Source organism: Panthera pardus, unplaced genomic scaffold (genome assembly GCF_024362965.1).
Source record: "Panthera pardus isolate Hobbes unplaced genomic scaffold, ASM2436296v1 HiC_scaffold_27, whole genome shotgun sequence".
In the NCBI taxonomy this organism is placed as follows: Eukaryota; Metazoa; Chordata; class Mammalia; order Carnivora; family Felidae; genus Panthera; species Panthera pardus.
Genome location: NW_026526843.1, coordinates 36651829 through 36665000, shown reverse-complemented (window position 1 = coordinate 36665000; position 13172 = coordinate 36651829). Strand labels below are relative to the sequence as shown.

At 43.0% G+C, this 13172-nt stretch overlaps 1 protein-coding gene across 20 annotated transcripts in view; it reads left to right on the top strand.

Moving 5' to 3' along the window:
* Positions 1 to 12309, top strand: part of PAK3 (p21 (RAC1) activated kinase 3) — a 251199-nt gene extending 238890 nt beyond the window's left edge. For all 20 annotated transcript variants that reach the window (XM_019426867.2, XM_053891251.1, XM_053891249.1 and 17 more), the window contains 2 exons: positions 5399 to 5536; positions 8853 to 12309. In XM_019426867.2, the coding sequence (XP_019282412.1) occupies positions 5399 to 5536; positions 8853 to 8942 (228 nt within the window). In that variant the 3' untranslated portion in view covers positions 8943 to 12309. The remainder of the gene's footprint in view (positions 1 to 5398; positions 5537 to 8852) is intronic.
* Positions 12310 to 13172: the final 863 nt, after the last annotated feature.

The window sequence follows — 13172 nt, the reverse complement described above, 5'->3', positions numbered from 1 at the left end:
CAAAGACGGTAGCGAGCCCTTGGTTCAAATGAAACCTTGCTTGGAAGCATAAAGAAATAGAGAAAAAAGAAATATTTCTCTGATTGAAACAGATATGTGTGGGTGCAGGCTCCTAGAGCCTTCACATGTATCTCCCTGTCCCGCCTCTTTGGAGGACTATTTTGGGGAGTACAGTTTGAAAACCACATATGTGGACCACGGAGGAGCCAACAAAGATTTTTTTCTAACAGCCAGCTCATTTTTTTCTGAGTTTTCACTAGCTCAAGATAAAACCACACTGTGATCACTCATGCCGCGATCTATTTTCCCCAATCTTTCTTCATGTAAGACTTGACTTTGTTAGGGGGCGCCTGGGTGGCTCAGTCGGTTAGGCATTCAGACTTGGGCTCAGGTCGTGATCTCGCGGTTTGTGGGTTCGAGCCCCACATCGGGCTCTGTGCAGACAAGTCAGAGGCTGGAGCCTGCTTTGGATTCTGTTGTCTCCCTCTCTGTCTCCGTTCCTCCCCCACCTGCACTCTGTCTCTGTCTCTCTCTCAAAAAAAAAAAATTAAAAAAAATTTTTAACACACAAAAAAGAAAAAAAGACTTGACTTTGTTAGTAAAACCCTTTTTGCTGTGATTGTTGTATTGGTTGCAACTGTATTTGTCTCCCATTAGCAGAGCAGCGGGTAGCAATTTTCTTTTTACAAAGATAGTACCCAGCTTACACGCAGGACGTGTTCCAAAAGTTCATTTTTAAGTTAATTATTTGGAACTCAGAGTACATTTTCCCATAGAAGCAGCATTATGCGTAGTGAGTAGGTTCCCAGGCCATTCCACAAAGGCCAGTTTAGCCCATAATATAACTGAAAGTGTGGATTTTTGCAATGGAAATTAGTTGGATATAATACTGTTGCAATTAAAACGAAAACAATAGTTGAAAAAAAAAGTCTGGGTTTTTGTTTCCCTCAAGGGTTAGCACTTGATGAAAAGCAGGTTTAATCCTAGGAAGACAAAGAGAAATACATGAGGAGTTTTGTGTGAGTTTGGACGGCACAGCTTTGGAAATTTTTTTTTACATAATGTTTGGGACGGTTTCGTAAATAAGAAAAGCAGTCGTGTTCTTGTAGAAAATTTGGAAAGTTGAAAAATATGTTTGAAAAATTCAATCACCAGTAATCCTACCACCCAGAGAGAACATATTGGTGTGTTTCCTTTCAACCTTTTCCTGACTATGTGTATTTTCTAAATCAAGCCAGCAGCATTAACAGAGTGCATCCCACATGAACCGCTGTGCAGTCTTTAAAATGATATTTATAGGGGCACCCGGGTAGCTCAGTCACTTAAGCCTCGAACTTCCGCACAGGTCATTATCTTGTGGTCCGCAGGTTCGAGCCCTGTGGCGGGCTCTGTGTTGACAGCCTGGAGCCTGCTTCGGATTCTGTGTCTCCCTCTCTCCCTGCCCTTCCCCCGCTCGTTCTCTCTCTCTGTCTCAAAAGTAACATCAAACATTTTTTAATAAAATGATATTTAGGAAGAAGTTTGTAAAACATCAAACAATATTTATGATCTAGTGTTTAAGTAAAAGGCATTCTTGCATCTGATACCTCGATTGGGGGCCAGGGTGTGTAAGGCTACCAACCAAGATCCCCAACCTTCAGTCCCACCGCCACCCCCAGTCCCCACAACAGATACCAGAGTTCCTCCTTTTTCTAGAAATTCGGAAGAGGACGTGCGTTCTCTTTTAAGTGTGGTGAAGTTCATAGCACTGGCTCCTTATTCTGATTCCCCTTCAGATTCCTGAACTTTCTTCTCCCTTTCTCCGGTGTATCACCAACCCTACTCATGCTGCACAACCCTGATGAAGGCCATTTTGTAATTCATGAATAGAAAGAGGGGCACACGTTTCCTGAGGTAATGAGGCATGGACTAAAGAGAAGTGAGAAGGATTTGGGCAGAAGTGTATGTGTACTTGTAAGGCAGGAGATTATGTGGAGGAAACTGTATTGAGCCACAGTGGTCAAAGAAAGGTAGGGAAATGAAACCATGTAGCATGCAGGCAGACCTAGGGAGGGTGGAAACGAAGAAAAGTGTGTGTGTGTGTGTGTGTGTGTGTGGGCATGTGTTTAGGACCTGGCTTGGCTCACAGAGCAGAAAAAGGCAAGCAAAGGACAGTGAGTGTAGCGGAATTGTGGCCAGCGGAAATAAGAAAGTTTTAGGAGGAGGCAGCAAATTGTAAGGTGCATGGTAAGCAATTTTCTCTGAATAAGGGAACAAAGATGGTTTGTGAGGACAGGTGCTTGAAGCACTAATCGTCCGCGAACTAAAACACCCTGTTTGAACTCCATGTAATATATCTGCTGTGATCAAGCACCATTTGACTTCAGCCCAGTTGATGATTTCCTAAAAGCAGTTTACAAACACATTCCTTTTTCACACTATTTTATTTTATTTTATTTTATTTTGTTTTATTTTATTAGTCAAGATTAGATTTGCAGCTGACTTGTATTTTGGCACGGAAGTCTCAATAGCTGCCCCTCTGTGTTTGCTGTTCATCAGTGAAGGAATTGAAAATCAGAAAGGATTGAGGGGTCGGGGGAAACAAGGTGTGGGTTTAGAGGGAGTTGTATTTCATGTGGCATTTTTTTAATGTACTGAGTGAGAAAGCAAAAGTTTCATTGCACTGTATAGAAACTTGTGCCATTTTAATTCTCGGTCATCACCATGTAAGGGAATCTCACTCTGTGGGATTCTGTGGCTCTCGTGTCTGGTGAACTTACAATTCAGAGATTCTGGGTTAAGGGGGCCACAAGTCCTTGGCTAGTGATTCTCAGTGTTGGCTACAAATTGGAGTCTCCTGGAGAGCTTAAAAAATCCCGATGCCTGTTCCACCCCCAAAGATTTTCACTTAATTGGTTTGGGGGTGAGAACTGGGCGTGGGGATCTTTTAAACCTCTCCAGGTGACTCCCATGTGCAAGCACTTCTGGGACCTTCTAGTTTAGCCCATTGCTTTAATTACCCGTGTGGGTTAAACCAGTTCTCAAAGTGTGGTGCTGGAACTAGCAGCTTCAGCATTTATAGGGAACTTGTTTGAATGCAAATTCTTTGGGCCCCCCTCCAGATTTACTGACTCAGAAACTCCGGGGGTGACCTAGGAATCTGTTTTAACAAGCCTTGTAGGTGATTCTGATGCATGCTGTCGGTTGACAGCCATTGAATTAAACAGTCCCTCCTAACCCATTCTCTTTTTTAATGTTTATTTATTTATTTTGAGAGAGAGCACAAGCAGGGGAGGGGCAGAAAGACAGGGAGAGAGCATGCCAATCGGGCTCTGCGCTGTCAGTACATGGCCCGACTCAGGGCTTGATCCTATAAACCATGAGATCATGACCTGAGCTGAAGTCAAGAGTTAGATGCTCAACTGACTGAGCCACCAAGGCGTCCCCTAACCCTTTCTAAAGTACACTTGTGGAGGTTTCTAGGCAGGAGGAGAGATGTCTTTACCAGCTGATGAAAACTGGTCCAGGAAAGGACTTTTTTTAAAAAATTTTTTAATGTTTATTTATTGCTGAGAGAGAGAGAGACAGAGCACCAACGGGTGGTGGGGGGCAGAGAGAGAGGGAGACACAGAATCTGAAGCAGGTTCCAGGCTCTGAGCTGTCAGCACAGAGCCCAATGCGGGGCTCGAACCCATGGACCGCGAGATCGTGACCTGAGCCGAAGTCGGCGCTTAACCAACTGAGCCATTCACGTGTCCCCAGGAAAGGACTTTTATAAAAATACTTCTAATTATGTTAGGAGCCATGGTGGGCAAAGAAGAAAGAGATAAGGGGGGAAAATATTTGCCACGAAAGCCCAAGCAAGTTCAGGAGGGAGCATGTCTTCATCATAGTTAGGGGGTTGGTCACATAGGCAGACATAACCCTGGTGGCAATACCTGCAGGAAAACTCCTACTTATCCTTCAAAACCCTGTTCAGATGCCAACCTCCACTGTGAAGCTTCCTCTGAGCTCTAGGGTAAACTGCTTCCTCCTTGTATTTACACAACACTTGCTATCTCCCTCCTTTAGCTCTCGTCCCACTGTATTGTAGCTATTTATGTCTCTCTCCCTTACCAAATTGTGTGATCTTTGAAAGCAGGGCATTCTCATATTCATCTTTGGATATCCAGTGTCTAATACACTACCTGATACATACGTAGCGTTCTAGAATTGTTTGCTTACAGGAGGCATGAGGAACAACCACCTTTTTTTTTTTTTTTTTTTTTTTTTTTTTGGCTGTCATGAGCCTTCAAAAGATGGGTTTACCTTTGTGAATTAATCAGGGACCCGGGTCCGGCTCTCTCCCTGAAGGCTAGGCCCTTGATTCTGTCAGCACACCATGAGTCAGTCGGTAGATGCCTCTCAGTGGTGGTGGCCTTACAGAACAAAGATCTCAGAAATATATTAGCGACTGATTATTTTACAGTAGGATCCATGATCGTCAGGTTCCAGGAGTACTAATGCCAAGTTTTCTCATATTTTCTCTTATTAGACTTAGACTTTCACAGGAAATCTAATTGAAATGTACAGGGATACATCTGCCATAGGGCAGAAGTACTGGAGTCCATGGGTCTCACCGGTTACTTCGCATTGAGGCCCTACCATCTCTGTGGTTCTTTGTGCTTCTCTAATTCTGTAATGTACTCTGTTCATCCCTGGGATGCTCACAAATATTCTTTTTCTGTAAGTTGATTTATTTATTTTTAGAGAGACAGCACGAGCGAGGGAGGGGCAGAGAGAGAGGGAAAGAGAGAGAATCACAAGCAGACTCCATGCTGTGAGCACAGAGCCCGACACGGGACTCAAACTCACGAAATCGGGAGACCGTGACCTGAACTGAAACCAAGACTCAGATGCTTAATCGACTGAGCCACTCAGGCGCCCCTCACAAATATTCTTCAAACAAGATAAACACTGAGCAAATTGCAGTCACTTTTACAACAGTGCCTTCTGGAGGTTGTACCCAGGTCAACGTGATTGGGTGTGTGCGTGTTCCCCAAGTCTTTAGAGTCACGGTTTCCCAGGCAGCCCCTTGGCTTCATTTCCTAGGTGGTTAATCACACATTCATTATAACTGGATTTTTACTGACTTAACTCTCCGAGGGACAACCTTTTAACCTTATTTCCAAATTTTGGGGGGTGGAGCCCCTCACTGTCACCTCAGTCACTGCCGAGAGGAGTGATTTCTAACTGGTAGAGAAACTTTGAAATACATGTCAGTGTCATGTTCTAAAATGGAATTTTTAAGACCGCGAGTATAAACTGGAAGAAGCTGGATTCGTACCTTCCGTGCCAACTCACGATCCTCATTTGTCAGTGCTGAATGGATCTTCCTGTTTTTTTCTTTGCTTTTCTTTTCTTTTTTAAATCTCTGTAGGCATTATACCTGATAGCCACTAATGGGACTCCAGAGCTCCAGAATCCTGAGAGACTGTCGGCTGTGTTCCGTGACTTTTTAAACCGCTGTCTTGAGATGGATGTGGACAGGAGGGGATCTGCCAAGGAGCTTTTGCAGGTGAAAATAAAACAGGACAATTACAAAGAGAGAGTCATTACATTGAGCTTCTCCATCTCAATGTGTGACAGTAAGGGAAGCCGTGTCAAGAGATGTCTAGTTCGAGTTGGGCCGTAGCCATTTGGTTTTAGACCACAGGCACAGAAATAGAGGCATGCATCTAATACATGATTGATTGGCATGTTGCCTTTCTTCTGAGAAGTTGGCACTTTAATCTGTAAATCTCTTTTGTTCTTCCTGGAGTCTTATTTTGCAAGGAACAGAAGAAAACTGTGAACCTCTGGGGTTGCCGTCTTGTTCTAAGCTTGACTGGTGCCCCTGGATGTTGTACGCAGGTGCCCTTGGCCAGAGGTAATTCTCTGCGTAACTATGCAGTTGTTTCCATGGCGCTCGCTACTCTAATACCTTACTGGTCAAAGCCCCTTGGCTGGTGATGGCAAATGGCAGGCACCTGCTTGCCTGGGTGAGTACCATCCAGTGATGAGTGCCTCTGTGACCACTTGCCCTTTTCAAGGCTCTCAGGGAATTAGCATAACCGATGGTCATTAGTACCAATTCCCTGCCACATTCTTTGCATACATTATCTCATTCAATTCTTAAAACAACTCCATACGGTAGGTGTTATTATCCTGTGTCACAGATGTAGAAATTGAGGCTGACACAGCCATCGAGTGGCAGAACTGGGATTTGAGCCCTGGATTGTCAGACTTTCCACCACACAAACCCACAAACCAGTTTAGAGAAAAAGACGTACTCCTATTGATGGAGGAACACATGCCCAGGACTACACATATACCTTCATCGCTGGGGACTGGGCCTCAGGGACACGTGTCAAGCCCCGTAATGTCAAAGAACAGTGACTACTTATTCTCTCTGTGACTTTGAACACTTAATCCAGTTAAACAAAAAGGTGCGGTCCTTGGTTATATTGTGTGTTAACCACAGACCAAGTTTGTTCTAGGCAAAGAAAGAAAGGAAAGGAAGGAAGGGAGGAAGGAAGGAAGGAAGGAAAGAAGGAAGGAAGGAAGGAAAGAAAGAGAAAGAAAGAAAGAAAGAAAGAAAGAAAGAAAGAAAGAAAGAAAGAAAGAAAGAAAGAAAAAGAAACACAAGCATTCCCGTTGCTTCTGAACCCCCTGCAGACACAGAGAGCTACACCCCGGGGGAAAATATATCCCACCTCAACCCAAATCACACCTGGGATAAACTGGTTTCTTAAAGAGGCTACACCTTCTCTTTTCTGCTACCTGTGAGCATTTCACAGGCTGCCCTAAGGCCGCACATGTCAAATCTGCAATGGCCCTTCACCGACCCTCTATTTAACCCACGGCACCTCACGTGTATTGCCTTAAGTCCACAGAACATTGTTTTCTGACTCTAGCCTCTCATTGCCCATTTCAGAGGCTAGAAAAGAGAGAGACGCATGGCATTCACCCGCCTCTAGAATGCTTGAGAAGAGACACAGGTCTTGAAGTATTTGTGTGCCTTTGTGGCCTAAGTCAAGTCTCTGCCCATCAACTGATATTTTTTGAGCACCTCCCCTTTGCAAGGCTTAACTGCAGTGAGTGATACATACGTCTCAGAGGCATGAACTTCTGCTCGCCAGAAGTTCACAATGTCCTTGAGTATTTGCAAAAAACAACACGAGGTGTTTTTACAGACTTATTGAAACCAGGTGGCTATTCAAACGATAAATGCTGTGGTTGATTAGCGAGCAACTTCTATAGGTTACGGGGACCAGAAAGTGTCTGACAAACGGGAAGGAGTTCTGCTGAGTCTTGAAGAGCAGAGCAGTTTTAAATAGTCAAGGTGAACAGGGGAAGGGATTTCAGATGGAAGGATTATAGTGTGACCAAAGGCATGGAGACAAAGTTTAATGAAAGGAACAGAAAATGAAGCATATAGTTGAAGTAAAGAAGTCGACTCAGGAAGCTATAAGAGAGAGGACCATAGAGTGCCTTGAACACCAGTCTATAGAATTTGGGCTGTAGCCAGTGGGGAAACACTGAACATATCTGAGGGTCACATGGTGACAGCTTTGTTTAGGAAGATGAATCTGGTAGTGTGCAATAAGAATTAGCAACAGGAAAAAAAATGGCGGCAGGAAGATGGAGGAGGAGCTAAGGTTTATAGTTCAGGATTAAGTTGATTAGGCCTGAATTACGAAGGTGAGAGATAATTGTGAAAGGCATTAAAAAAGTACTCGGTAGCCGATTGCATGTAGAACATAAGGCAGAAGAAGACAAAAGTGACTTCAGAATATCGAACCAGTGGCAGCATTCAGTAAAAGCAAAAATGATGGAGGATAATACACTGGCTAGCATTTCTTTGCCTCTATGTAGCTTAAAAGGAACTGTCACTTACTTCATCTAACCATTGTAATAAGCAGAGGAGATCATTGAACCTAGGTGGGCTGATTCCAGAGCCTCTGTGGCTTACATCACGCAAGTGTACCCTGTTTGGGGGACCTTAACATGTGTTTTTAAATGTTGAATTCAAGGGGACAGAAGGACATCGGGAAGGAAATACCCAGCGGGCAATTGGAGAAGTAGGACCTGTCTGCAAGAAAGAGGTCAGGTCACTCCATATTGCTTTGGGAGTCATCCCCATAAAGCTGATAAGAGGTCAAAACCATGAAAGAAAGTGAGCTCTCAAAGGAATCGAGTTAGAAAAAGAACATGATGAAAGCTGAGTTCTGGTATGTGGGAGGTGAGAGAAGGGAGGGAAGGCAGGGAAGAAGACAGAGGAGGAAGAGTCAGTGAGCATACACATGGAAGAGAACCAAGATGGTAGAACATCACAGGCTGCCAACGAGGAAAACATTTCAAAGAGGGAAGGGATATTCATTTGTATTAAGTACTGCAGAGGGGCCAAGAGAGGAATGATAGAGGCACGGCGATGGGGTTTAGCAGATAAGAAACCACTGGTTTCGGGGCCAAGGTCCACCAAGGTCACTTCTTCCAACCTGAGAGCTGCTCCAGATAAATGCATCAGTTGGGGAAAATCAGAAAACGAGACTGTTGCAAGCCCAGTGAGATTTTTTTTTTTTTTATGAGACCCCCTCCTCTGAGTTTCTGGCTTGGCCCGTCAGTTGCCGGAGCGTTTCATGACACTGAATGACCAGAACATCTGAGGAACAAAACCTGGTGCTAGCTTTAATGAAATAAAGATACTTCATTATCTTTCATGGTGTTTCATTGGACACTCAAAGTGCGTTTGAACGAAGAAAGGGCCGCTTGAGAATGTAAAAGTAATATACTTGTGGGAGGGAAATAGACCAGTAATTCCTCTTGTTTGTTTGTTTGTTTCCCTTTTGCAGCATCCATTTTTAAAATTAGCCAAGCCTCTCTCCAGCCTGACTCCTCTGATTATCGCTGCGAAGGAAGCAATTAAGAACAGCAGCCGCTAGGACTGCAAGCCTTACCCCACACCATCTCCCTCCTGAGTAAGACTGAACTGTGAAACTCTGCGGCAGGAAAGAGGGAAGCAAAGACAGTCAAATGGGGTGGGGGTGGGGGTTCTTTAACTTTCCAATGACTAGAAACTTCTTATAAGCCTTTTTCCTACTCCCTCAGATTATGTAATTTATTTGTAAGCCTGAATCGCAGCCCGAACCGGGCAGCAATGTCGAAGCGGCCGTGAAGTGGCCACTTCTTCCGTGAAGCGAAAGAGCCAGTAGTGAATCCCCTCGTTTTGTGCATTCGCTTTGAAGAAAACAAGGTTTCTCAAAGATGCACACTCCCTCTTCATAGTGTCGTGTTCGTTTTTAAGTTAGAGAGTAGTCCCTCTTGCATTCGAACCTCCTTCAAAACTCCTTACCCAAATGTGACGTTCTTCACTTGCACTGTCATGAGGTGTCCAGAGGAAAAAAAAAAAAAAAAGATGTCAAAACGTTTTTTTTTTAAAGCAAGCAAAAAATGAAAAGCAAAAACAAAACAAAACACAAAAAAACCACAAAAAACAAAAACAAAACAAACAAAAAAAATTACCCCAGAGCAAATACTGTGTGACCATGTGGAAGTCCATGCCCTAATAGAGTTGCGATTTTGCATTCTTCTTCGATAGTGGTGGCTTGGTTTGCGTACCTGTTTTTCTGCATTTGTACTGGGAAAGGTTTCTTTGAAGGCATGTTTCCAAAAGCAGAGAGGAGTATGTGTGTTCAGGAAGGGCTTTTAAAAACTGCATCTCTAAATATAAAGCGCAAACGGTGAAATCCTGTCACATTTTCACGATGATGCTTAAGAGAGGTAGTTGATGTATCATTTGTAGAAACCAGCTTGCTCATCTTCACGATAACCTGAGAAAGGACACCCCAAGCCTTGTGAACTCTCCTGTTGGGTGACTCCAGGTCCTCAACCTAGGAAATCCTGGCAGGAGAAGTCATACTTAGACAAAGATGGGACTTTCTCTGAGAGCCAAAAGGAAAGCAAAATGCGTGTACAATACTTAGATCTTTGTTGGACAGAAGGAAACAAAACTAAAGGTACCTAATTTAATCCCCCCTTGTGCTTGTGGAACATAGGTCATCGGAAAATAGGTGCATTAGGAGGAAACAGACCCATTAGCCAACATTTGTTCAACATTTATGATCAAAATCACGTGAAAATTTATAACGTTTTTAAAATTCCTCACAGGATCTGGAGAACAGAGATATTTTAGGTATTCGACCCTGTCAGAAGTGGGAGGTCCGCGAAAACTACACCCCAATCAATATTTGGCTCTAAGTACTTGTTCCCATTTTCCCTCTGTCTCGCCAGTTTCTGTTTCAGGATATAGTATGTTCATACTTTGTCCTTCGCGCTTTTGAATCTCAAAAACTTGTTCATAAAGATCTGGAAATTCTCAAGTAAAAGTAATTAGGGTTTGCAATCATCTATCCCGAGAAGTATCAGTTCCAACTGGTTTCCTTTTGTGGCTTAAGGAAAAGCACGAAAATTTGACTATTATTTCACCATGTATCTACTTACTAAAAAGTCACCAGTTGGCACTTCCTGAATCTTCTGAGAGCAGAAAAATATCTGGACGGTGTCTGCGTAGAAACAAAATATATACTTCTCTTTCAAATGTACTGTCAGTTTTATAAATTTTGCAAAGCTGTTTCTCCAAACCTTTGAAAAGCTAACAATTTGTGCTACGGAAGGCTTCTTGATTTGTAATATATCAAGACTCTGAAGAAAACCTGTCTATTTCAGCAAGAGGGAGAAAGGGAATGACATGGGCCTCTCTTCCTCTTTGCCAAGGTACATCTATCCATCTAGCCATCCGTCCATTCCTTAAAACGAAAGCACTTTCTTTAGAGAATTTCTGCTAACCATATAGGGTGCGTGTTTATGTTTAGGAAATGGCACCACTGGTGGATTTCCTATTTTCCTACTGTTTTTTTTTTTACTATAACATTTGGGAGGGGCTTGACCCCCTGGAAAATAGCCACAGTGAGATAAAACAACAAATGTGAAAAGAAAATCAAATAGCAACATTCATTTGAAGCATGCTGTGTTATACTTTGCAAAAAGGTGGGTGGGCCTGAAATTTTTAATGCCACACTGTTCTAATGAGAGAGAGAGAGAGAGAGAGAGAGAGAGAGAGGCCTTAATTTTTATTTCATTTAAAGTTAAATATTTGTTTTAATGTTTCATTCATAGTGCCAGGGAATTCAATGAAACCATACCTGGGGTGTGAATCGAATTCAGTACGTTAACTATGCCCTGCCAGTGGAGACAACCACACACCTGGTTGGGAAGCCCTAGTTGTTGATTAGTGTCCCTTAGATGTCATTAAGGCCTTTGGGTGGGGAGAGGCCTGGAGCAGTGATCCTTCAGATCACTGTAGACAGAGAAATGGCTGTTCTTTTATGCTTTCAATCCTGCATATTCACAACGAGCCGCCAGATTTCTTCACCACATCCCATCAGACCAAGATTTTATGGTAATATATCGCAGTAGGCTTTACTCTTACCAATTTATATCTATGTAGATTTTAAACGAGAACAGCTTCCAGAGACCCTCCCCCATGTTGGAGAATTACGTATATTTCTAATAAGTATTAGTGAGAAGCCGTTTCTCCTGCCAAAAAAGATGCTGAAGGATTCACGTTGGGTGCACTTGAACAACTTGGACTCCAGGTGGTTAATCGTTTATCCCCTTTCTCTGGACTTGTTTTTTTTTTTTTTTTTTTTTTTTTAGCTCATCTTGACACAGATGAGTCTGTCCAGATCTTTAAAGTTGCTAGTGTGCCCTGAGAAAATGGGGGCACGTTGTCGAATGTTGATTCCAAAATGTCCCGAGATAGGGATAGGGCAGTGGGAAAGTCAGGGAAGGGTGAGAAGCACAGTAGAGATTATTTATTTAAGAAAAGAAAAGAACGTTAATGTTGTAGCAAGGATCCGGTGCGTTGTCATAATCCCACGAAGATTCTCGGATGACACAATCCCCCCCAAATCAGTCACCATGCTGGGTAATGACTTCGTTCTTGCTGATCTCGTCTATGTGTCATTGTAAATATTTGTGTGTCCATGTTCCGTTTTGGCTACTGGATGGCCAAGTCACATAAGAAGATTTAACTCAAGTATTTATTCTTTAATTGTGTTACTCAGATTTCTTCAGGCTTGTGGATTGCACCCCGATGTTGAGTTTAACCACCTGATCCCCACATCAATCCCTCCCCCGTGAAGCACATTCCATTGCTAAAAAAACACATATGAAATTGCTTCCTGTCGTCTGTATAACTGTTTTGATAGTTTGAGATGTTTGTCTATAAAGGATATTTCTCAGCTCAAAGATCGTGTAAATAACTATATTCCTTTGCGCAGTGGGTTGTTTATTTCTAATGAGGCTGCCAGTTCTCAGAGAGAAATCTATAAAATCACTTTTAAATAGCGTAAACAGGGATTACAACTATGTAAAAAGTAAGTTGTGCATAATGGGCAAAGACTGGGAACACAGACCATTGAATCAGTTGTGTTAGGGTGGTGGGATTATGCAAAACATTTTTTTCTTTCAAAATTTTCTTTGATACTGTTCTAATATTGCTTTATAATAAACATCAGAAAGGGAACTATAGAGACATAGAAAAGATGCCAGGAGCAGATGCCTTCTGGCCAGAGCCCAGAGCATGCAGGGCACACATATTTGCTAGTTACAGTTATTCCATAGGCTTTATATTTGCCTGGGTGCTGAGGTTGGCACACGCTCGGGTATGGCACGTGCTTTCTTAGGGGGCTATTATCTGTAAGTTGAAGCTAGGGAGATGTCGCTCTTAGAACTCCAAACACACCCATCCTTCTGCTTTGAAAGTGGCTGCCCTCCACTTGGATATGGCATGGAGGCTTCTGTTGTGGTTACTTGAAATTGGAGGGGTGACATGTGATTAGCCCCCTTGAAAGCATCTGGGTCAGGGGTCACCTTTCTGGATCGACTTTTAGCAGATTTTCAAGCTGAATGTGGAAGAAAAGAAGGATCAATCCCCCAGCTCCCACCCTGTCCTTGTCTGACTGGATGTTATATCACTTGGGTAGGGATTCTTCTTTTTGTGACCAGTGAACCAGTCCCTTTGATTTCAATGGAAGTTATGACTTGTGCCTAAAAGCCGACAAGGAAAACATTAAGACAAATGTTTAGAACTGCCGTTGCCTGTTGGCCTT